Source organism: Nicotiana tabacum, chromosome 21 (assembly GCF_000715075.1).
Source record: "Nicotiana tabacum cultivar K326 chromosome 21, ASM71507v2, whole genome shotgun sequence".
In the NCBI taxonomy this organism is placed as follows: domain Eukaryota; kingdom Viridiplantae; phylum Streptophyta; class Magnoliopsida; order Solanales; family Solanaceae; genus Nicotiana; species Nicotiana tabacum.
Genome location: NC_134100.1, coordinates 55,889,699 through 55,917,153, shown reverse-complemented (window position 1 = coordinate 55,917,153; position 27,455 = coordinate 55,889,699). Strand labels below are relative to the sequence as shown.

Here is a 27,455-nt window from a genome sequence, read left to right as displayed (position 1 = left end):
GCCACAAATGAGCATGCTCCATATATGCAGACTCCACCAACTGTTAGACCCAGAGTGTACGAGTCCCATGTGCCCTTTCATTCAAGGGAGATTCCCTACCTTGATCAGTTGCCCGGTATGCCAGATGTGGATGCCCTCATAAGGGATCTTGATGACATTCGTACAGCAATGTGGGATGAATCTAGACCAACGGAGTTGTCAATGAATATGACTTTTTCTGATAAAGCGCGCCTTAGTAGGGCGGTGCAAATTTACAGCATAAAACACTGTCATGAGATCGAGGTTCATGAGTCATCTACTCAAGTATATAAGGTTATTTGTCGTAAATGGTTTCAAGGTTATAAGTGGATGTTGCGTGCGAGAAAGTTAAAAACAAATATGTGGATGGTGGGGAAATACATTGGCAACCACACTTGTGATATGGACACATTCAACAGGAATCGATTTAACTTGAATGTTGACTTGATTTCCCTTGTCTTGATTCCATACATTGAATCGTCCAGAAGGTACAAGATTAAAGAGTGTATAACATATGTCCACCAGGTATATGACTATACCATTACCAAAAGAAAGGCATTTCTCGGGCGTAAACATGCGTTTGAGATTGTTTATGGTAATTAGGATAAGTCATTTGCCACTCTACCTAGGTACATGGCTGCTTTGCAATACTTTAACCCCGGGACTGTTGTTGAATAGAAGCTTGAGCTTTGATAATGTTATCACCTGCAGAAGCGAAATAAAACTAGCGACATCTCTCATGGTGCCCATGGACGACCGGCACGGCTGCCTATAAAGGTAGGCTAGAACAGCTCCACCACAGTTGTACGTAGATAACTCATATAGCCGCTCCAGATGATGCAAAAATCGCAAGCTAATAAGGTTTCCCGAAGTGTTCAGGAAAAGAATACCACCAAACATCATCAATAGCAACAACCTCGTATGTCGCTCAATAGCCTCTACCGGTGAGTCATACGTGATCTCCGCGTGCAGCACCTCCAGATGCTGCCTAACTGGCGACAACTGCAATCGACTAGCACCACTCATAGCAGTTGGCTTCGCAGGCTGGAAACCGGTGATTCTCTGCAACATATGTAGACACTCGTCTCTCGTATAATCCCTAAGAGTTTATGGGTAGCTGATAGCCATACCATCAACGGGTAACCCGAATAGAACCTCCACGTCATGTAGCATGATGGTAGCCTCGCCGATAGGTAGATAAAATGTGTGAGTCTCCGATCTCCACCACTCTATCATAGACGTGATCAGGGGCCAGTCGAACTACAACCGACCAATCTATATAATCCGGTAAAACCCCGTCCACTGAAGACATGTAACTATACGGGGATGAAGTGGGTAGTCCCTAATGAACTCCCAAAGATCGTCTATACGTCTGGGGTGGAAGGTCTGGGACAACAACTGTCCATCCCATATGTGTGAAGACCTATGGCCACCTTGGAGCAACAATAGCTCTCGAACAACAGGTCCAGGATGCACAAGGGGAAGCTTCATGACGATGTCTGTAAATTGAATAATATTAATTAAATTATTTTTCTCTTTAATTGTTTAACATCTTTAAATATATTGTGATATTTTTTATATTAATATTTAATCGATAAATTTTTTATATTATTACTTAGGTTGATAAATAAAATATTTATTTATATGTTAGTTTCTTAGATTATTCGACTAAAATTTGGCAGGGTTTTGTTTGAACTATCAACTTTTTTTCAAATGTTTTTGGGTTATAAGAAAATTTATATTTAATTTTCTAAACTAATCTAGATATTTTTAATAATTATTCATATAAAAAATACTATTAAAAATTTTTTGTGTTCATAACGATTTATGTCTTAATTTAATACTGTTAAACAAATAAAAACGACACAATCTCTTTTACGTACTGTTAATTTTTTAACAATCTTATTCCTGATTAAAATAATACTAAATACTTAATTTGTTTTACTATTTGATATTATTTTTAAAACTTTACTATTAAGTATTTATTTCATTCATAATGATTTGTATGTTAATTTTTATATTTTACACAAAAGTCCGGCAGCGTCTCTTATTGCCAACTAATTATTTTATGATTCATATCTAATTTTTTATTGTTATCTAATAATACATTTACTATACACTTAATAATTGATTAAAATTTGATCCATAATTGAATACTCTAAACGAGTTAGTTAATGAGGACACGTTATTTTTATTCTACACTAAATAATACTAAAGAACACTAAAGGCACACTATTCTAAATGGCCATAAATAACATCAACTAACATAAATTAAAATTTATTATCAGTTCTACTATATTAACGGGCACTATATAACACTAAAAGGCACTATATAATGCTAAAGGGTACTAAATAATACTAAAGTCACATATTATTCACAGTAAACATATAATAATATGTACAACTATAAAAATAGTATACATATAACACTGATTATTCAACAAAGGAACAATATACAATTTTCATAATTGTTTGCACAGAAATAAACTAATCCGGATAAAAAACAAAAAAATAAATTTCACAAAACAATCACAAAAGCATAAAATATAGTAGTAACAACTAATTACTCAATTATATACATGACTTACACTAAAAAATTGATTCGGAATACTTCTTTTTGATTTTTTTGAATGGAGAAAGAATGAATATTTGACCACCGAATCGAAAAATAAAAGAGTTCCACTACACGACAACGCCTTGAATCGAGTGTTAGATCGCTAAAACAATCACGGGACAAGATTTCGGGGGAGGGGTGGGCTCCAATGGAGTTTTTAGCTTTTAAAAATAGGGGGACCCTTTTTTTGAGTTCTGTCGTAAAGAAGGAGGCTAGCCTATTTTAAAAAGGTATTGCGCATATATTAGATGTACTATGCCTATCTGTCTTTTCGCATTCAGGTATAGCGCATCTAATATATGCGCTATACCAAAACTTTGACCGCCTTTTGAAAATCAGGTATAGCGCATGAAATTGATGCGCTATACCTTAACGGACAAATGTGTCGTTAAGGTATAGTGCATGAATTTTCATGTGCTATATATAAAAAGGTTACCAAATATATCTTTTTGGGAATTGTATTTCATGTCGCTGTATTTATTGATGGAAAAGTTTATATCGTTGTCGTAGGTACTGCCTAGTATGCATCAACAACAACTGCAATTGGTGTTTTAAGTCTTCAAGCCTGAAAAAAGCAAAATTTTTCAAGGTCAGAAATTTTAGCAAACTGCACTGATGCTCACTGAAAGACAGATCTTATGGACAACATCAAGCTACTGCAAAACTCATCGACAGTCTTCTGATAAATAAGTATAAAGACCCAAAAATAATATACACTCCTAATGACATAATTGGAGACATGAACAAGCAGTATGGTCTTCAAATGACATATATGCAAGCATAGAGATCGAAGGAATATATAGTTCAACTACTGAGAGGGAACCTAAGCGAATCATATGAAAAGCTGTCAAGCTACTTTTATATGTTGGTTCTTACAAATCCTATGTCGGTGGTAAGTTTGAAAAAATAGAGGAAGGCTTGTTCATGTATGCTTCTGTTGTACTATATCTGTCTATAAAAGGATGGCAGTATTGAAAATCGATTGTTATTGTAGATGAAACTTTTATTAAATCGACATACAGAGGAACATTATTGATAGCATCCACACAAGATCCAGCAGGTAAAAATAAGAATAATAATGTAAAAATATATATATTATTCATGTATATACTCACATATGTTTATATGATTCAATTTATTAGATAGTATCCTACCACTCACATATGCCATAGTAGATTCAGAGAATAATGCTTCTTAGGAGTGGTTTTTCGCGAGGTTCAAGGATGCATTTGGGGAAAGGGAGGGAATATGCATAGTCTCGAACAGGTACGAAGGCATTGCAAATGCGGCGGCAACATTGTGTCCACAAGTACCTCACTGTATCTGCATATGGCATCTATGGAATAATGTAAAAAATAATTACAAGAAGAACCATTTGTAGCTCAAAGACATATTCTTTGCTATGGCCAAAGCATACACAGTTGAGAAGTTTGATTACAACATGGCAGAGGTAGAGAGAATTAATAAGAGGGTCAAAGATTACTTAATCAACGTTGGGTATGAAAGATGGTCCAGAGCACATTTCACTGTCAACAGAACATTGACAATGACTTCAAATATTGTGGAGTCGATCAATGCGACGCTCAATGCTTCTAGGGAACTCCCAGTACTGCCTTTGCTGGAGTACATAAGGCAATTGATCGAACGATGGAACGTTACAAACCAAAAGAATGCAATAGAGTTATTTACTAATCTTGGGAAAAAATATGATACAATGCTAATAGACAATCTCGAATTGTCACATTGGATGAAGGTATGACTAGAATCTGTAGATACTTGTGCATATAATATGTAATCATGCCGAATTCACATATATGTTATATCTTAAACCCTTTATGTGATTCTGTTAAACCAGTGTCTACCTGCGCGGCACAGGGAGAGCAAATTGATTAAAGCTAATATTTTCTAATATTCATTGTTCGCACAAAAGCAATATTATAGTGTTCAAGTAATGGAGAGTCTTATCTCTGTTACCGAAGCTTCAGGTTTTTTATTTCTTTTCAAAGCTGATTGGTCTACCTCCATTCTCTGTTTCTTCTGGGGCATGCGAGAAATTAGTCATTATGTAAGCAAATTGTTCAACTTTTAGGCGACTACCAGCATGTATATAAGGCTTTCAATTTAATGTAGCATCTATGCCTACCCCACTACTGAAATATTGGTTGGTTTGACATGATATTAAGCTCTTTTGAATCTTGTAGGCTCTCCAGTATATGTATTTTGAGGGCATATTCTTTATCACCACTAATGATAGTTGATAAATTTTGTAGGTGACCCCTTCGACGAGTTACTTATATTCAGTACTTGACAAGGGTAAGCAGAGAATGGTGTTCCTAAAAGATTGAACTTACAGCTATAGAAGGTTTCAGTTGGATGAGCTACCATGTGCACATGCTTGGGCAGTATTAAAATACAAATACATTGATCACATTGAGTATTACTCGATGTACTACACCAGGAAGTACCTATTGAAGACCTATGAAATTCCAATTTATCTGGTTCCTGATGAAAGCATATGGAAAATTTCTGCAGAAGTTCTAGATGAAAAAGTCTTGCCACCAGATGTGACTAAATCAATAGGAAGGCCAAGGAAGGGGAGGTGCAAGCCAGTATCTAAAAGGGAATGAAAAAGGTCGATTTCATGTGGAGAAGAAGGTCACAACAGGAAAACTTGTAGAAATAATCCAAAGAGAAGATGAAATATGTCAAACTTAGAATTACTTGTTATTTTACTTTACTGAATATCATAAAGATTTAGAAGAATTCAATATATCAAGAACTATATCAATGCAGAATGTCATTTGAATTTTAGATATAAATAAATATTTGATCTATCATTTAAAATCGTGTTGCAAGTGTATTTTTTGAAGTATACATCTGTTTGATTAAAAAAGAAGTAGTATTAGTTATGTATCATATTTGTATATCTTATGTATCACCTATGTATCTTTGTGTATCGGTAAATTATATATTTGTTTGATTAAAAAAGAAGTCGTATCAGCTATGTATCATATTTGTATCATCTATGTATCTCTTATGTAATACCTATGTATCGCTATGTATCAGCTCTTACTCATGTCTGTATTTGTGTAATAACAAAGCTAACTAATGGAAAATAGTTGTAGCAGCTAGAAAACTATGCAAATAGTTTTAGAAATTTGCAAATAAGAGTGTGGCTTCATCAATACTGTCACGACCCCAAATTCCCTCCGTAGGAAGTCATGACGGCACCTAGTATCTAAAACTAGGTAAGCCTATCAACATGCGGAAAAAAATTAAAATAACAACTTAAAAATCTCAAAACTTCAACAATTGCATAAATAAAATCTGTAACTCAAAATGTACAACTCCCAAAACCTGGTGAAGCATAAGTCACAAGTTCAAATAACAGTTCTGAACAATCCTATACATCACTGTCTAAGATAGTGTAATGGAATAGGGAACAACAGGATAGAAGTGGACTCTGAGGCCTGCGGACGCGGGCAGGTGTACCTTGAAGTCTCCAAAGCAACCTCAGCTCACTAATGCTGTAAGATATTCCAAGAATAGCAACGATAAGATATTCCAAGAATAGCAATTTCAAGTAAGGATTCAACAGTTAAATAATGAATACAAAATAAAAGAAAGCAAGTAATTCAACTAAAAATGTTGGGCAATTTGCAAATAAGAGATAAAATAAGTAGACATGTGAAATTAGACTAAACATGATGACTATAACATATTAAAGTAACTCAATTAAAGAACGAAAGCAAACTACATAGCTAAAAACCGGAAATTTCACATTTATCCCGTGTATGCACTCGTTACCTTGCGCACACGGCTTTCACATCTCACAATTATCACAACAATAACAAATCCTAAAGGGAATTTCTCCCACACAAGGTTAGACAAGTCACTTACCTCAAACCACGCTAATTCAATCAACTAGAAGGCCTTACCCTCGATTTTCCAACTCCGAACGGCTCGAATCTAGCCAAAGCAATTTCATACTATAAATATAACTATAGGAAACTAAGTTAAACAATGAAATTACGATCTTTGCAAAGAATTAAAAAATCGCCCTAAAAAGTCATTCCGGGCCCGTGCCTCGGGACCTGACCAAAATTATAAAATTCGAACACCCATTCGATATCGAGTCCAACCATATAAGAATTATCCAAATCCAACCTCATTTTGCCTTTCAAAACCTAAAAAACTTAGTCTAAGAAGTTCTACCACTTTTTCCCAATTTTTCCAACTCCAATCCTTAATTACATGATAATAACAATGATAGATTAGTGTAATCTAACCAAAATCGAGTTAAGAATTCTTACCCCAACAATTTCTCTGAAAATCCTTCAAAATTTCGTCTCCCACCGAGCTCCCAAAATCCCAAAATGAAATATGAATCAAAACCCTCGAAAGTTCCCCTTTTTCTGCCAGTTAAACCACACCTGCGATCTTGCTGCCGCATCTGCGGCTCCGCACCTACAGAATTTCCATCACAGGTGCAGATTCCACTTAGTCAGGCAAGTTCTGCTTCTGCGGACAAGCTTCGCACCTGTGAGTGCGCTCCTGCGGAGTCTTCTCCGCTTCTGCGATGATCGACAAAACACCCTTCCTCCGTATCTACGACCATTCTACGCACTTGTGATCCCAACAGGGCTAGGATATTTCCGCTTCTGCGACCAGTGGCTCGCTTTTGTGAGCCCGCACCTGCGGCCATTCCCTCCGTAGGTGCGAAAACACCATAAGCTGGGCACCTTCAGCAATCCAACAAGTCCACAGATGATCCGGTTTCAATCCGATTCACACCCGGGCCCCCCGGGACCCCGTCCGAATATACCAACTAGTTCCAAAACGCATAACGGACATACTCGAGGCCCAAAATCACATAAAACAACTTAAATTCTATGAAGCGCAACCCAAATTCAAGCCTAAGCAACTATGAACTTCCAAATTCTGAAACCAACGCCGATTCATACCAAAACAACTTCGATTGACACCAAATTTTGCACACAAGTCATAAATGATATTACGGACCTATTCCAACTTCCGGAATTGGAATCTGACCTCGATATCAATAAAGTCCACTCCCGGTCAAACTTTCTAAAATCTTCCAACTTTCGCCAATTTATGCCAAAACGACCTACGGACCTCCAAATCAATATCCGGACGCGCTCCTAAGACCAAAATCACCCTACTGAGCTATTGGAACTGTCAAAACTCTATTCTAGAGTCATATTCACAAAAGTCAAACTACGGTCAACTCCTACTACTTAACCTTCCAACTTAGGGACTATGTGTTCCATTTCACTCCGAAACTTAGCCAAAACCAAAACCAACCACCCCGGCGAGTTACATAACCACAATATAGCATAGAGGAAGCATAATTTAGGGAATCAGGGCTAAAATACTCAAAATAACCGGTGGGCTCGTTACATCTTCCCCCTCTTAAAATAAACGTTCGTCCTCGAACGAGTATAGAGACATACCTGAAGTGGAGAAAAGACGAGGACAACGGCTACGCATATCATGCTCGGTCTCCCAATTCGCCTCCTCGACTGGATGATCCCTCCACTGAACCTTCACTGAAGCAATATTCTTCGACCACAACTTTCGAACCTACCTGTCCAAAATGGCCATCGGCTCCTCAATATAAGATAAATCCTTGTCCAACTGGACTGAGCTAAAATCCAACGCATGAGACGGATCGTCGTGATACTTTCAAAGCATAGAAACATGGAATAATAGATGAACTGCAGCTAGATTGGGTAGTAGTACAAGTCTGTAATCCACCTCTCCAACCCTATCAAGAATCTCAAAAGGTCCGATATACCTAGGGATCAACTTGCCCTTCTTCCCGAATCTCATAACATCCTTCATGGGCGAGACCCGGAGCAAGACCCGCTCCCCAACCATGAATGCAACATTGCAAACCTTCTGATCCGCATAACTCTTCTGTCTGGATTGGCCTGTACGAAGTTGATTTTGAATCAATTTAACCTTTTCCAAAGCATCCTGAACCAACTATGTACCCAATAGCCTAGCCTCACCCGGCTCAAACCAACCCACCAGAGACCGACACAGTCTACCATACAAAGCCTCATACGGAGCCATATGAATGCTCGACTGGTAACTGTTGTTGTAGACAAACTCCGCAAACGGCAAGAACTGATCCCAAAAATCCCCAAGCTCCATCACACACGCACGAAGCATATCCTCCAATATCTGACTAGTGCGCTCGGGCTTTCCGTTCATCTGAGGGTGAAATGTTGTACTCAACTCCACCCGCATGCCTAACTCATGTTGAACAGCTCTCCAGAACCGCGATGTAAACTGTGTACCCCGGTCAGAGATGATGGATACCGACACGCCATGAAGCCTGACAATCTCGCGAATATAAACCTGAACCAGCTACTCTGAAGAATAAGTAGTCACCACACTGGAATGAAATGAGCTGACTTGGTCAATCTATCCACAATCACCCATACTGCATCGAACTTCCTCCGAGTCTTTGGGAGCCCAACAACGAAATCCATAGTGATCCGCTCCCATTTCCACTCTGGAATCTCTAATCTCTGAAGCAACCCACCAGGCCGCTGATGTTCATACTTCACCTGCTGACAGTTTAGGCACCAAGCTACATATTCCACTATATCCTTCTTCATCCTCCTCCACCAATAGTGTTGCCTCAGGTCTTGATACATCTTGGCGGTAACCAGATGAACAAAGTATCGCGAACTATGAGCCTCCTGGAGAATCAACTCACGCAAGCCATCTACATTGGGCACACATAGCCTGCCCTGCATACATAACACACCATCATCCCCAATAGTGACCTCCTTGGCATCGTCGTGCTGAACCGTATCCTTGAGGACAAGAAGATGGGGGTCATCATACTAACGGTCTCTGATACGATCATAAAGAGAATACCAAGAAACCACATAATCCAAAACATGACTCGGCTCCGAAACATCCAATCTAACAAACTGGTTGGCCAAGGCCTGAATATCCAAGGCTAATGGCCTCTCTGCCACCAGTAGATATGCTAAATTGCCCAAGCTCTCCGCCTTGCAACTCAAGGCATCGGCCACCACATTGGCCTTCCCGGGATGATATAGAGTGGTGATATCATAGTCCTTAAGCAACTCTAACCACCTCCGCTGCCGCAAGTTAATATCCCTCTATTTGAACAGATGTTGTAGACTTCGGTGTTCGGTGTAGACCTTACAAGGGACAATGTATAAATAGTGCCGCCAGATCTTCAAGGCATGAAAAATAGCTGCTAACTCAAGGTCGTGGATAGGATAGTTCTTCTCATGCACCTTCAGTTGTCTAGATGTGTAGGCAATCACTCTACCATCCTACATCAACACCGCGTCGAGACCGATATGCGACCCATCACAGTACACAGTATAAGACCCCAAACTCGAAGGCAACACCAACATTGGGGCTGTAGTCAAAGCTGTCTTGAGCTTTTGAAAGCGCTCCTCACACTCCTCAGTCCAACTAAACGGAGCACCCTTCTGGGTCAATCTGGTCATAGGTGCTGCAATAGACGAGAAACCCTCTACAAATCGACGGTAATACCCCGCCAACCAAGAAAACTCTAGATCTTCGTAACTGAAGACGGTCTGGGCCAAATCTGCACTGCTTCAATCTTCTTCGGATCCACTTGATCCCCTCACTCAACACTACATGACCCAAAAATGCCACCGAATCAAGCCAAAATTCACACTTTAAAAATTTTGCATATAACTTCTTTTCTCTCAAGGTCTGAAGAACAGTCCTCAAGTGCTGCTCATGCTCCGGGAGTACACCAAAATGTCGTCAATAAACACAATGATGAATGAGTCGAGATAAGGCTGGAATACAATGTTCATCAAGTGCATGAATGTTGCTGGGGCATTGGTCAGCCCAAAAGACATCATAAGGAACTCGTAACGACCATACCGAGTCCTGAAGGCAGTCTTCGGGATATCTGGCTCCCGAATCTTTAACTGATGATAGCTTGAACGCAAGTCAATCTTGGAAAACACTCTGGAACCCTGTAGCTGATCAAATAGGTCATCAATATGTGGCAATGGATACATGTTCTTCATTGTAACCTTGTTCAACTGACGATAATCAATGCACATGCGCATAGAACCATCCTTCTTCTTTACAAACAAGACCGTAGCACCCCAAGGTGATACACTGGGCCGAATGAAACCCTTATCCAGCAACTCCTGCAACTGCTTCTTTAACTCCTTCAACTCTGGTAGGGCCATACGATAGGGAGGAATAGAAATGAGCTGAGTGCCCGATAACAAATCAATACCAAAGTCGATATCCCTGTCGGGCGGCATGCCCGGAAGATTTTTCGGGAATACATCTGGATAATCCTTCACTACCGGAACTGACCTAACGGTAGGAGTATCAACACTGACATCTCTCACATATGCTAGATACGCATCACACCCCTTCTCAACCATCCGCTAAGCCTTTAGAAATGAGATAACCCTACTAGGAACATAATCTAAAGTACCTCTCCACTCTAACCGTGGTAAACCTAGTATAGCCAGTGTCACGGTCTTGGCGTGACAGTCAAGAATAGCATGATAGGGTGACAACCAGTCCATGCCCAAAATAACATCAAAATCTACCATACTGAGCAACAATAAATTTGCTCTGGTCTTAAAACCACTAAGGACAACCAAACACGACTGATACACACAGTCAACAACAAGGGAATCTCTCATAGGTGTGGACACATAGACGGGAGAACTCAAGGAATCATGGGATACACCCAAATATGGAGCAAAGTAAGATGACACATAGGAATAAGTGGAGCCTGGATCAAATAAGACCGATGCATCCCTATGACAAACCGGAACAATACTTGTGATGATTGAGTCAGATGCAACTGCCTCTGTCCTAGTAGGAAGAGCATAATATCTGGCCTGGACTCCCCCTTTCGGGCGACCTCTACCTGCCTGACCTCCACCTCTAGTTGGCTGTGCAGATGGAGTGGCAGCTGGTGCGGTAACCATAGTTTGAGAAGTCTGAGGACCCGGTGGAATATGCGGAGCCTGAGTAGTCTGTGGAGGTGCACCCCTCCTGAGCCTGGGACAATCCTTTACCATATGACGAGTGTCACCACACTCAAAACAAGCTCTCGGAAGACGTGGTTGTTGTGGCTGGCTCGAGCCTGATCGGCTGGACTGACCACTAAAAGCACCCCATGTAGGAGGTGCAGTAGACAATGGCGGTACATAATAGGAAGCATGGGGCCTAGGAGTGGCCGGGATACTGCTGGATGCTGGAAGTGCTGAATGAACAGGGCGTCTCACATAGCCCCTACCATGACGAGCTGCAACTGGGGCACGGGCACCACTATATGTGCTAGAATTTCGAGGCCTCTTGGCCTCCCTCTCCTCTCTCTCACGGGCCCACATACCCTCCAATCTCCTAGCGATCTCCACTACCTGCTAGTATGCGATGTCCATCTCTAGCTCCCGGGCCATGCTAAATCTGATACCAGGGTTGAGCCCTCAATAAATCGACGGACTCGCTCTCTAGCAGTAGCAACCAAGGCTGGTGCATGCCTAGACAAATCACTGAATCGTACCGCATACTCCGATATGGTCATAGAACCCTGGCGCAACTGCTCAAACTCTGCGCGCCATGCATTTTTGAGTCTCTAGGGAACAAACTCCCTCAAGAACATGTCTGAGAATTGAGCCCAAGTGAGTGAAGTTGCCTCGGCCGGACTACCCAACACATATGCCCGCCACCACTGATAAGGTACTCCATTAAGCTAGAACGTAGTGAAAGCAACCCCACTAGACTCCACAATACCAATAGTACGGAAGATACGGTGGCACTCCTCAAGAAAACCCTGGGCATCCTTTGAAGCCAAACCGCTAAAAGTAGGAGGGTGGTACTTCTTGTACCTCTCGAGACTGAGCTGCTCCCCCTTAGAAGTTGTTGCCCTAACCTCGGGCTTAACTGGGGCGACCGGATGCACTGGTATTTAGGACCTGGTCAACTTGAACCCGCTGCTCTGGGGTGCGGGAGGCGGGAGTTTGTGCTCCTCCCCCTGAGATGTGGCAGGAGCAAGTGGGATCAACTCTGCCTGAGCTAAAGTGTGAAACATGCTCAGAAACTGGGCGAGAGTCTCCTAAAGTGCTGGGGTAGTAACAGGGGTCTCAGGTGCCTGCTCTCCAGCTGGAGCTACTGGTGGCTCCTCTGTAGCAGCTTGTGTAGGTGCTCTAACTGCACCACATAGATGTCTTCGGCCTCTACCCCAGCCCCGGCCTCTCGCGGCTCTAGCAGGGGGCGCAGGTGTCTGGTCATCTGATCCCGAATGTGTGTGTCCTCACCATCTGTGAGAGAATAGAAAGACAGAAGTTTAGGATTACGATGTCAACAATTTCGCACGATAAGGAATCAAAGAAGTGAAGCGTTTCCTAGCATTTCCATAGCCTCCCGAAGATAAGTACAGACGTCTCTGTACCGATCCGCGAGACTTTGCTAAATATGCTTGTGACTCATTACACCTATGAACCTAGGGCTCTGATACCAACTTGTCACGAACCCAAATTCCCTCTGTAGGAAGTCGTGACGACACCTAGTCTCTAAAACTAGGTAAGCCTATCAACCGCACATGTGACCTTGTTGCCGCATATGCGGCTCCGCACCTATGAAATTTCCATCGCAGGTGAGGATTCCACTTACTCAGACAAGTTCCACTTTTGCGGACAAGCTTCGCACCTGCGAGTGCACTCCTGCGGAGTCTTCTATGCTTCTGCGATGATCGGCCAAACAACCTTCCTCCACATCTGCAACCATTCTCCGCACCTGCGGACACACAAGTGCGGTCAACACCTCGCACCTGCGATCCCAGCTGGTCTAGGACATTTCCGCTTCTGCGACCAATGGCTCACTTTTGCGAGCCCGAACCTGCGACCATTCCCTTCCCATGTGCAAAAATACTAGAAGTTGGGCACCTTAAGCAATCCAACAAGTTCACGGATGATCCAATTTCAATCTGATTCACACCTGGGGTTCCCAAGACTCCGTCCGAATATACCAACTAGTTCCAAAACACATAACAGACCTACTCGAGGCAAAAAATCACAGCAAACAACTTAAATTCTATGAATTGCAACCCAAATTCAAGCCTAAGCAACTATGAACTTCTGAATTTCGAAACCAACGCCGATTTATACCAAAATAACTCCGACTGACACCAAATTTTACACACAAGTCATAAATGATATTACGGACCTATTTCAACTTCTAAAATCGGAATCTAACCCCGATATCAATAAAGTCCACTCCCGGTCAAACTTTCCAAAATCTTCCAACTTTCCAACTTTCACCAATTTACGCTGAAACGACCTACGGACCTCCAAATCAACATCCGGATACGCTCCTAATACCAAAATTACCCTACAGAGCTATTGGAACCGTCAAAACTCCATTCTGGACTCATCTTCACACAAGTCAAACTATGATCAACTCCTACGACTTAACCTTCCAACTTAGGGACTATATATCTTATTTCACTCCAAAACTCACCCGAAATCAAAAACAACCACCCCGGCGAGTTACATAACCACAATATAGCATAGAGGAAGCATAATTTAGGGGATCGAGGCTAAAATACTTAAAACGGCCGGTCGGGTCGTACAAATACATATTTGGAAACAAACAAACTGCAGAAGTTATGAAGAAATTAACTGTGCAGCAACCCAAGACAGCTGTATTATCTATGTATCATGTGTGTATCATATCTGTATCATGTGTGTATCTGGAATAAATAATCTATCATAAACTACTGTATATATTTTTCATATCTTGAATTCACAACACAAAATCAAGGGAGAAAACACCAAAATAAACTAAACTTTAATACTCCAATATTGCACTAAAACTCATTAAACCTTTATAACAGAGTAGACATCTCATTTTCTGTACAAATCTTAAAAGTATTCATAAAATTCAAACACAAACAAATTTGATTCGTCTTACAATAATGAAAACATAACAGAACACAATACAAAACGAAATTATTGAGTTCATCCTACAATAATGACAAAGGTAACTACTTCTTACACTTCCGCGACTTATTTTGTCGGCCAGTAATCTCATCATCACTTTGCACGTTCAGTTCCATCTTCTTTCTAGCATAATCCCACAAGAGAGCACCAAATCTGTGCCTGTGTGCATAGGCATTGAATTTTTTAGGAGGCGTCTTGCCCTCAATAAAATACTCGGCAAATGATGCCGCTATCACTACAAAAATAAAAATAACAATAATTATCAAACTGTAGAATATAAAAAAAAAAATTATGTTTAAAGAAATTCATAGGCTTCGACTTGTTGAGGCAATTCTTCAACCAGTTTTACATCAAATGGGGTAATCAAGTCCTGATCATAAGTAGGATTCAGTTCACTAATATGATTCGGGTAAATTTCATTCCTGGTAACAGATATACACAAAAGAGATACAGTGATTTGATATAAAATAATGCTACAAATGACAATATATTAAAATATAAAACTGAACAAAAGTCAGAAGTTGAAAACATACTTCTTTCTCGACTTCCCTTCTTTGACCCATACAGCAAATACATTCAACAACGAGTTGTTAATGTCAATTCCAATTTTTCTTTGAAAAGGATGCTTAACAACATAAATTTGCTTTTTTTCTTTCGCTGCAACAACATCACTACTGGATCCTGAATCAAATACAGTAATGAACGGAGACTGCATAGCTTTTGCAGGACATCTCTTTCTTTTTTCTATTTGCGGCGAAACTTCAGGAAGTAATTCAGGCTAGTACAGAACAATCTGAGATTCAGGAACCTCTTTCTCAGATTGTTCCTTTATCTCCCTTACTGCCTTATCAACACTTGCAGTCACACAAACAACGCTAGTCTAAGATTCGAGAACCTTTTCTTTCTCAGATTTTGCCTCCATCTCCACTGCCGCCTCATCTGATGTCTCACCAATAGCGCCAGCATGCGCTACATCTGGTATGAAAGTTACTTTAGCAATGAACATGATAGGGACACCACTAGAAAGTTCTTCCATGATATTGACACCTAACTGATCTGCTTCATCGAGCACAAAGTTTTTATGATGATGCGCAATGGTATCTCCTTGAGAATGTGGAATATCTTTGCCTTCACTTCCACCGACCTATTTTTTTTTAAAAAAAGAATCGAATTATCAAAAACAACAAAGAAAATAAAAGAGAAAATGGCAGAATGCACAACTAAACACATCTTACAACCATCCATGTCAACATCTTCATTGCCACCAAACTCCATATTCCTCAAAAAATCTTATTGTCTTGACGACCACTGGTGTCTTCCTCTGGATGTGCACCATATTTGTCTTTGATTGCACCAAGCTCTTTTTTAAAAAAAAGATACAGTAAATTAACTAAAAAATAAAAGAAAATGCACAATGGAAAAGAAACACATACCTTGGAATTTATCAACTCAAAGACTTCCTTGAATTTATCAGAAACATATTCCATGAAGGACTTTAACTGCTTATGGAGCGACAAAAGGAAACAAATAAGAAAAATAATAGACGTTGAATATACATTTTTAATAAAACTTTCAAAACAAATATAAAAGACCAATACAAACTTGTTTAACATCAGCTTTCAACTTCTGCAACTCACGATCATAATCAACAGGTTGGATACCCGGCGCCTTTTTTGGTGAGACAGGCTCTTTAATCTATTTCGGGGGTGGTGTGACAAAATCATCGCTATCATCAATAGGAAGTTTTTCCCTGTTACGTGATGTCAAATATTTCTGATACGCATCATTAACTTCAACAGGCAAAGTAAATCTCCTTAGCTCTTCAGTTGTAGGAGAAATATTTTTAAATTGCAAATTTAACAAAAAGTGATTCAGTCTTAGATGTATCAAAGATGTATAAAAACTGCATATTTGATGTATAACAATGAATTATAGTGTATCATATATGTATAACCCATCAATACATAAAAGCTGGTACCTTATTCCCTGTGATGTTGAAGAAACCAGTAGAGAAGTCCTCACGCGTTGGCATGTCTATCATTTCCCAATTCAATATGTGTGGTGTATGCTCCAACGCGAACATCAAACTTTTTATCAACTACAGTGCAACATTCATAGAACCACACCTGTAGTGCAAGAGGAAATCCACAAATCCTATAAAACTCAGACTTTCCCCTCAACTTGTCCCTCGCCGACTTCATTAAAGCTCGAAATGCAATCTTACCCCAGAAAAAAGACGCATACTCACCACTCTCGACAAGATGGAAATCACATTTACTTATAAATGTCTTTTGAGCCTGAGTGGACATTAGAAATGTGTATATGAAATAAATAATTATAATCTTAGTCGCGTCTTCATCAGACTGCCATTTCTTCTTCTCAAAACAATCAATAAGCGACTTCTTTGATACCGCTTCAAAACCAGAAAAATAAGTATCCACCAACCTAGTGGGTCCATTGAAGTTGCCCTCAATATGTTCATTGCCACAACAGTTTAAACCACTTACAACACCAATTCCCGAAGACCAAAACGTAAAACACACTCGTCATTCAATTTCACATAAAATTAATCATGCTTATCTTGAATCAACTCCCTAAACATTAAAGAAAGAATCAGTTGTGCCTGGATAGCAACTCGAGGAAAATCAAGGAAATAGCCAAAACAACTTTCCCAAAACATCCGAAGGTGGACAGCAGTCAACTTTGATTGTAAAGTTGGTACGATGTCTACATTAGTGTATGATGTCCAATGAGTAACAGGAAAAAGCTCACCAACTGGAATATAAAGCTTCCAAGGCTACAAATAAATGACACAAATTAACAACAAACAAATACAAACTAAATTCAATTTTAAAAGAAGATTCAACAATAGAAAAAAATATAACTGAAATTGTATGTACCTTACAAACTTTGTCATGAATTTTAATTTTTTTTACCTTCTGAACCTTACTTTTTTTTTTGGTTTGACACCCAAATTTACTTCGTCCTCCACGACACGTTTTCTCTTACCTTCAACACCATCCACTCTAACCCTTTTGCTTTTCTTTTTCTCAGATTGTTCAACAACATCCTTTCGAGATTCTAACACTTTAACACTGTCAGAACGATTTTGTCTTCCCATATTTCGTTCATCAATCGATTTCTCAACTAAAATCGGTGTTGAATGAGGGGATAAACTCATCAACCTAGTTTTTCTTCTCATGTTGCTCGATTTCTCAATTGAAACCGGCTTTGAATAAGGAGATAAATTCATCGAACGAGTTTGTCTTGTCATATTGCTCTGTTTCACAATTAAAATTAGGTTGAATGAGAAAAATTTTAAAAAAATATTTATACGAACAAACGGTTACAGAAATTTGTGAAGAAATTGATACAAAACTAACAAAATCATCTATAACATATACCTACAATGAACTCTAACTAAACAATTCAGTCGCAAAAGCCTAAAAAAAGCAATATCGCTTCTCCAAAAACACATGCAATCCGAAAAAATATACTAAACAAGAGATTTTCTACTCCAAATTACCCGAAATCAGACAAAAATAACTTCAAATGTATCTTGTGTTGTCGTCAATTTCAGCAATTTTGGTTCAATTTAGCAAAAAATTGCACAGGGAGAGAGAGAGAGTGAAAATTCGGTGTCTGTATACAAAAATAACGGATACAAAAACTGACATTAATTGAAACTATTTGGACAAAAATAACATTTGGGCCTTTTTTAGTAGATATTTTATTTTGGGCTATTTTTGATTGGAAAAGTTTGTAAAGTGACAGTTTGGGTAATTTTCCCTTAATAAAGGCATATGTATGAAAACCAGAGGTGTCAAAAGGGAAGAAAACTGGTGCTTTTCATCCATACCCATCTCTCTCTCTTTCTAAACCCAAGAAGCCTTCTCTCTTTCCAATCTGTAAAACCTCAATTGAAATTAAGGAACAGAGGGAGATCCTATAAGGAGTCTCTCTTTGTTCCGAAAATGGCTGAAGTGAGGGGTCACAAGAAGAAAAAAATATCGATCAATCTTTCCGTTTTTGCCCTCACTGATAACAACACTAACTCGCCCAAATCCTCTCCTAACAAGTTTGAAGACCCAAATGGTAATGGTGTTGGGCTTGGAATTGTTGCAGCCATGTCCAATAATAATCACAATAGTAATAATAATAAAACTGCAATTCTGGCTATTTCCCCTAGATTAACCTCAAACCCCATCCCGATTTTGGTTAATAATTGTAATCCTACGAATAATAAGGAGGAAATGGAGATGTGTGAAGAGTACACTTGTGTGATTTCTCATAAGGGTAACAATTTGGTTAAGAAAAGGGAATACTTTGATGACCAATTCATAAGGAATGGCTATCAGAAAAAAGCACCTGCTGCTGCCTCCTCTGCTCCGCATGAAGCTTTTAGGACGGCGGATTTTCTCAATACTTGCTCTTTTTGTCAGAAGCAGCTTCAGGGGTTGGACATTTTCATTTACAGGTTCACTTTCCAACTCTTCATTTTGCGTTTGAGCTTGTATTGAGTTTGGTCATACAATTTGTGCTGCTTTTCTTGAATCTATGATTTAAAGGCTTTAACTGCGGATTAAATTGAAAATTGTGTTAAAAAGCTCTATATTCAAGTCAACCTTAGAGCATATAACAACTTTTATTTCCTTTTCGATCGTATCTATTGTAATGGAAATTCATTTGATAATTTTTTTATCGATGAATATGTGATCACGCCCAACTATGCCTTATAAAAAGGACTAAGTGGTCGTTGCAAATATAATCCGGTTTACAAGTCCGGAGTCGAATCCCACAGGGAATTAAGCTACTAATCACAACTGCTAGTTTCGCAAGAATTCAAGTAATCAACTTTCAGAAATATTGAATAATGAGTTGAGTGTTTACTAACTAAAAGCAAGGTAATTAAAAAGCTGTAATTTTATTACTAATAAAGCAAATGTTGTAGACAAGATTGGAAAGGTCTAGGGTTATGATTTCCCCTCTCGTCGGAATCCTCCCCGCCATGTCTCCTATAACTTTGCTTAGATATTCTCTACCGATCGTGTGCACTTTAGGTGTCGTAACTCTCTTCCTAGCAACTACAATAATATACTAGACATATTCTTCCGAACTACGCTAGCTAGCTTTAGTTTACAGCTCACTAAGTTCACACCAAGGTTTCATTATTCCTAATCCCACCTTTAAAGTTTAATCCCTCTGTATTGATCCCCCATATACGTTAGGAGTGATGTTGTTCAACAACTACCTAAATATGTATCCTTTTCCAAGTAATACACACTAAATAGGCATAGCCGATTGAGAGCCCTTCAATAAACCACAATAATCGCGTAGTTGAACAAGTAGAGAAAATCCAATGGCAAACTCTTATTATACGCAACAAAAATTCATCCTCCAAGAGGTTCCATCAAACCCTAGAATAAAGAGTTTAGCTACTTATAATTGTTTTCACAACTACAATATAAGAATTCATCACCAATAATAGAAAAAGGGAAGAAGAAAGATAAAAACTCGTTTCCGAATCTTCCGTCTTGCTCCTTGCTTGTTCTTGCCTTCAAAGATGTTGTGTAACCCTTATAAATTCGTTCTTTGATGTATTTATATCACTTAGGGTTGATGAGGGGCGGAACTTTTCAATCCAACTTCGGATGGGAGAAGCTGGAATCCACGTCCGCCTTCGCGTGTCGCGCGCCCATGGACGCGGATTCAGCTTTTGAAATTCTTCCATTTCGCGTCCGTTTTCGTGCCACGCACGAGAATAGATGAGCTCCCAATCCTTCCATTTTTCTCCTTTTTGCAATAATTTGATATCTTTTGCTCCATTATCATTCAAGCTCACTCCTACAAATAAGAAATACGTAATGAGTATAGTTCACTTCAAATATCATATAATCTCTCGCAACTCACACGACAAATGAGATGAAAATACGCTCAAAATCATGCACTTTTGGCCATTTATCAATATAATAGCTAGACCACGGGGAAGTAGTTTGCTTAACCCAATCGGAGTATCCTCAAGTCCTATCAGTAATGATGTTGGTCTTATTTGGCTTTTTACCTTATGTGGATAGTATTTTCATTTGCTTTCAAAATGCAATTCATATTCTTTTATCCTTTGGTGTCAAATTGCAGTTAAAATAATATCTGAATGATCTTGTATTGGTGTATTGGTGTATTGGTGGTCGAGAATTATGATCTGAGACTGATCATTCAATTCATATTGCTGAAGCTTAAAACATAACTGTTTCTTCGAATGTGGCCTCTCTATTTTTATATTCGTTGGCTAAGTTCTGGGTTAGAATCATGAATATCCTATGCCATTTACTTTTTTTTTTTCAATCTAATTATCATGAAGCATATACTGCAAAGGGGAACATGTTAATGCAATCCATCTGTTCTTTAAGCTGCGATCGAGTATCCACGTGAATCTGATCGGATATTTGTGGATGTCCAAGTTTTCCATCTTCTCGGTATTGGTTGATGAAATTGTTATGCCCCTTTGGGTTTAGAGAGTTTGAAACAGAGATGCTATAAGAGTTCGTCTGGTTTGAGTACGGGAATAACTAATCCTAGCATAAAAACTCGCATAAGATAGTACATTATTTGGTTGCGGTGTAGGAATAATTAATTTCAGTAATATAACATGGTGTTTTGTTGGCGTACTAAATAATATCTCTGTTAAAATATGTGGGAATCTATTTCTTATTTAATATGGGATAAAATGTGGAATTAAAATATGTGTATTAGCAATGCAGAAATTAACTATTTAAAGACAAAAATGCCTTTTTAGAATCATTAATTCATATATAACAATCTCATCATTAGTAATCACAGCGTAACAATAACTTTGCTATCAATCACCGCATAAAAATTGCTCATTATTAATCACCACATACACAATTGTTGCATTACTAATCCCTGCATAACTTACTTTTAAACCAAATGACTCCTAACTTTGTCAGGTAGTAAATGCTCTATCTTTATTTTGTTGCAAACCCATTGATACTTTTATAGGCTTGAACATTAAGATTGTTCCTATACAAGGGGAGCCTTTGAAGGGCTCAGGTTGTTGTCAGAGAATGCTTGGCAAGTTAAACACGATTTGACATTTTGCTTACTGTCAATTTGGGTAGCCAGTTTCTCCAAACTCGGCGTAATACTCATTTGAATGTAGTGACTCACATTCTAAGGTATATCAAAGGTAGAGTTGAGGTGTGGGGAGATGCATAATGAAATTGATATGTTACAATCAAGCTACAATACACACTGCTTTGAATCAATGCTTCACGAAAGAATACAACATATAGAAATAGATTGTCATTTTATTCAACTAAAGACTGAATTGAGGTGCATTGTGACATCAGTTAGCAGATGTTCTTACAAAATCACTTTGTTACTCTAGAGTTGAGTATATGTCACAACCCCCTCCCCTAGTAGGAATATGATAGGCACTCGGAGGTTCTAAGCCAGCCCGACCGAACCATTCATAAGTCCTCTCACACTTAATTTAAACTTATCTTGACTACCTGAATTCTTGGTTTACTAATGTTGGGTTCACACTTTATGTTGTCCAAGTTCCAGATGTCCAGTCCTTTATGTGCTGGTGGTTTAAGTATTCCGCACCAGTTGAGGGAATGAGATGTTGTCTTCTTATATGGTATTTGGCAATCCTCACCTAGTGACCAAACCTTTTTGGCTTGAGTTGTCCCATATTCCATTTTCTTTACATAGAAGATGGCAGGGAAAGATCATATGCATGATATAAACATTTCAACTGAAGATCATAGGCAGGAAAACGATATCAAAACTTGAGGTGATTTTGGAGAACTTGGAAGTTAAATGGATGCACTATAGAACCTTTGTAGGCACGACTCTATATTGTAGGATTATCTTTAAAAATGTTTTATTGCCAATTGCAACTTTACGGTGATCCAAATATCATTAGCGTGCATGTTGGATGCAAATGAAGATATCTTTCTATTACGGGGGTATACTTGGTGCCTACCTGTTTACCTATATTTGTACATCTTGTGACAGTTAAGGTTAATAGAGATTTCTGAGCTTCTACTCATAGCTTCTTTTGCGCCGTTCTGTCTATGTTAATTTGATTCATAATCTTCACCATATAGGGTGCAGTCATCTAGGAGCCTTAAATAATAGTTTTTCCTCCTTTGCATTCTGGTTCTTACATTATTTTATATTCTTGTTTTATATAATTATCATCAGTCTTGGGCCATTGGTATCTTCTTCCAAGTTGAAAATAATTCTGGACATATACTTCTCATATTTTACTAGTTTATACGTGTACGGTGTATATCCTGAAGAAGGGGAATAAATTCTTTGACAAGATTAAGATTAAAAAATGTGCTTAATTTACACATTTATTTCTCTCTCACTCAGAATCTACTCAAGTAAATTGTTGATGTTGTGCTTGTATCACTTTGTTATATTCACAGCTCAAACTAAGCAAGTGCTTCGGAGCTTTTAATATAAACATGATTTTATATTTAATTTGCTTTCTTGGAAACATTTGCAGAGTTATTACCTAATTCTCTGAGGTAAATCTTAATCATGTGTTTTGAGACCCATGAAGGTTGTATTCCTTTATTTTAGAACTCATCACTAAATTTTTAAGTTGCTCGGACTCTTCACTTTCGGTACGCCGTGGGTGTGGGACCCGTACTGAATCTAGTCAACCGATTTTGGGTACTTTGATCAAAATCGACGGAGAAATTCGGGACAAATATAATAATTTTTTAAATCAAAACAAAAGCTAGGCACCCAAGGGTGTGGCCTAGTGGTCAATGAAGTGGGTTGAGAAGATGAGATTTCAGGTTCAAATCCCAGCGGAGACGAAAAACACTGGTGATTTCTTTCCATCTGTCCAATGGACAGAGTTACATGGTACCTGGTGCTGGTGGGAGATAGCAGGTATCCGTGGAATTAGTCGAGGTGCGCGCAAGGTGCCCCAGACACCACGGTTATTATAAAAAATAAAAAAAACACTAGGGTGAAGTTGAAGAAAATGGAAACCTTTTATGTCAGTCCTTTTCCTTTTATCTCCTTCTTGGATTATTCTCTTGATTAATATTTTCTCCTTCTCAGAATACCTTGTAAGTATTTCACATAATGTCTCATAATGTAGACATATTTTTATAACTCGATTTTTAGATATTTGAATTAATTTTAGCCGAATATTTATACCCCTGAATTGGATCCGACCTCTAGATCAGCACCCTTATTGGACACCCGTACCCGAGCAACTTAGCTAAATTTAGCCTTTGTGTGGCTTGTGGCAGATGTTGATATTGCGTTTGTTACGAGAATGGTGATATTTTTAATTTCTTTTTTGCTTTTTGCATTGTCAATTAATATTTCCTAGTTATGTGCTGTTTAATTCCGAACATTCTTAGACTCTTTTTATCTTCTTGCTGCGCTATTGAGTTGTCGTAGCTGGAAATAATTCAGGTAGCTTTATTTGTCCGATGTAATATTGAAGCTTAAGGGGGCTTTTGGTAGGAAAGCACCACATGGTTTTCACTTGTTCATTAGATTTCGGTTGTTTCCTCTGGGTACTGCAATATATCTTGTTTGTTTACGCATGGTGGTGTGTATTTTCTATTTGATGAATATTACATATAGAGTAACACTTTTGTTTGGATCATTGTTACCCATCGTTTTATAATGTATTGTATTGTATTATATCGTATCGTTTTATGAATACGATATTTGGATAGATTGTATTGTTTGATGTTGTTAAATAACATTTTGTTATTTAGTTTGATTGTATCGGATTGTACTGTAACTGATAAGTTTACTAAAATACCCTCAATTGTTTTAAATATTAAGTTTATCAAGAATTACGCATAAAAATAATTTAAGAAAATCTATTTCTACTAATCTATCACCAATTATGTCTTATAAATAGATTAAGCAATTAAATTCATGCAAATTCTAACAAAATTAGTGGAACAAGTTAATAATATTAAAAAGAATTATAAGTACACTCCATTCATAAGTAGATCATAATAATAATAAATAAAAAATAAAATGTTTAGTACACTCTATTCAGAATTTAGATCATAAGTAATATTTCCCAATATGACATATAATCAATAACTTAAAGTGCATAACATAATAGTTTTCTAACAACGTGACGTATAATCCATAATGAAATATTCATATTCCATAAAATCCTTAGCAATTATACCATAAAAAATATTACTCTAACTCAATTGCCAGGTGAAAACAAGAGTAAAAACCTGAAAAATAAGTTTAACTATCATTTAAAAAAAACAATGATAAAGAAACAGGGAGTTGGGAAGATAACACTTGTACACTTGACAACAGCCACACTTGAAAACAACCAATAGTAGCAGCTAATTGGAGATTAAAATAATTAGAATTGGAGTTAAAATCAAATTAAGAGAAAAAAGAAGAAGGCAAAATCTATTCTTTTTACCTTTGATGTTGGAGTTGGCAGAAAAAAAGAGACTAAGAGAACGTGGGTTCTAGGTTAGAGATTTGGAGTTAAAATAAAAAAAAGGTAAAGGGTAAAATAGAATTGTGGAGTAATAAGTTAGGGCATAATTGGAAAGAAAAATAGGAAACAATCCCACCACATCAAATCAGTTGTTTAAAAAAAAGGACTTTTCATTGTTCCGGGACAATGGATTTAACAATACAATACAACCAATTTTAATTTTAACTAAACAATCAAAACAAACATTGTTTTGGGATAACAATAACAATACAATATAATACAATGAGTAACAACGATCCAAACAAGCTGTAAGGAAAGAAATATATTTTATCTTTTTTCTTATGTTGTCCCTGTCTTGTGAAGCTTTGGTGAGATCACCTCTTTTCTTATGTAATGCTCATGCAGAGGAGAGAAGGCATTTTGTAGCTCAGAGTGCCGTTACAAGCAAATCTCAATCGATGAGCAGAAAGACAAGTGTGGTTCTGGAGCCATGAAATCGCCCGAGTACTCTGCCTCCTCTTGTTCTGGTCCAATGCAGTTTTCCACTGGTGTTGCTGTGGCGTAAGTCTTGTATGGTACGCAACTCAAACTAATAAATAAGGAAACTGTTTATACAGCTTTTGGAAAGCTAACCCAATAAGATTTGGTCATAAGTAGATGGGTTATGTTCAGTTTTGAGCAGGCAATCTCTCTGAATGGAATGTTGTTCAGCCTGCCCCTATTGAGAGGAAGAGGACTTCTTATTTTTCTTAAACCCATAGACAAGTTCATCTATAAAAATTAATCATTATTCTTTCTTTCCTTGCAAGTCCTGATGATATGTTCCGTTTCACTTGTCTTTCGCTTCTGCATAACATGATCCTAATATCAGTGTTTTAATTCTCCAAATCTGAAGTCCTTGTAAATATTCATACTTCATAACTGCAACAACTAGGTCATTCATTTTGTCCACTGATCCCTTCTGTTGAAGCAAATAGAGAGAACAATGGCTTCCGAGCAAAAGTGCACCGGTAGATTATTTAGGAAAAGATATCCTCGTATCTTATTCTTAATCCATTTAAAGATTCAAATATGATAACACTTTAACATCATGCTTAATCGAACAAGAAGTTGAATGCAGTGAAACACAATTAAATCTTCATTTGGCAATTGACACTACCATATCAAGCTGGATATAAAGATGTGATTTATGTGAAAACATTCCAATCAAAAGCATTTCATGTTTGCCAAGGTATCAAACTCCAAAAGTTTCCCATTGCAATACTGCTTCATCATGGATATACGTAATAAGAATGTGTTACAAGTGGACAGATTTTGTTAAAGAATTAGAGGCATACGAATGTTCAGTTGGTGAGATTCTTCTTCTTCTTCTTCCCTTCCTTTTTTTTTTTTTTTTTTTTTTGAGAATGGAAAAAGATCATGTTGGAGGCAAGACGAGAACACCACACCAGCTGCATTACCAATGAAATCGCTGAGCGAGAGGAGAGTCCTATTTGCCGGGAGTTTCTTTGTGTTTTCTTTTCGAGTCATTACTTACAGACGGATCTACTTGTAACAATGAGGGGTCACCGGATGTGTAAGTTTCGATAGAAATCTAGTATATGTATGTATCTATACTTTGAAAAACTTTGAAAATGATTATGATAAGTAACTTGGTATCCTGAACATTAAAGTCTCACGTTAAAATCCTGAGTCCGCCTCTACTTACTGTAGGTACATACATGACTAATATATCCAAAGTTGGTTGGTTTGAAGTTTCTTATAAAATTAATTACTAAAATGAACTACATAGAAATGCCAAAAGTATTTCGAGATAAGTTGAATAATACTATTTTTATACACCAACCTAAGAAATAGTGTGTGATCCAAGCTAAGATCAATTTCCCTTGAAAAGAATCTAGGGGCCTTTAAGAGCATAAATGCTATTAATATTAGCTGATTCATAAAATATTACTAATATTAGTCAATTACTATAAAATTCTACCAATAATAACCGAATTAGCTATTTGTACGCTTCTTAGAAAGAAAGAAAAAAAGAAAGAAAAGGGATTACAAATCATTCATAACAAAGCTGGTCTTTGGACCGTGTGAGAATTATTGTTGTTCTTTACAATGTACGTTATAATTATATGAATATTAGATTAAAAATGATTTAAAGGTTACTACCATTATTAATTATCTAAATCAAGAGTGGAATTGTATGCATTGCGTTAGGATATAGTCTAACTTAATGGTGTTTAGTGTTTACAAAGAAAAGGGCCTCTATATGTCTCATTTATCTACCATTTGATCCTCATCATCACAACCG

The 27,455-nt window shown here is 38.0% G+C and overlaps 2 protein-coding genes across 2 annotated transcripts; both read left to right on the top strand.

Annotated features, from left to right (window-relative positions):
* The first annotated feature begins 4,034 nt into the window (after positions 1 to 4,034).
* On the top strand, positions 4,035 to 5,259 carry LOC107812228 (uncharacterized). The gene is made up of 3 exons (XM_075241823.1): positions 4,035 to 4,385; positions 4,903 to 4,945; positions 5,036 to 5,259. Exons 1-3 carry the CDS (start codon positions 4,035 to 4,037, stop codon positions 5,257 to 5,259), a joined length of 618 nt encoding a protein of 205 aa, XP_075097924.1.
* Positions 5,260 to 18,475: 13,216 nt separating this feature from the next.
* LOC107812231 (FCS-Like Zinc finger 14) lies at positions 18,476 to 25,943 on the top strand. The gene is made up of 2 exons (XM_016637281.2): positions 18,476 to 19,138; positions 25,553 to 25,943. The coding sequence occupies exons 1-2, from the start codon at positions 18,636 to 18,638 to the stop codon at positions 25,710 to 25,712; spliced, it is 663 nt and encodes a 220-aa protein (XP_016492767.1). The 5' UTR covers positions 18,476 to 18,635; the 3' UTR covers positions 25,713 to 25,943.
* Positions 25,944 to 27,455: the final 1,512 nt, after the last annotated feature.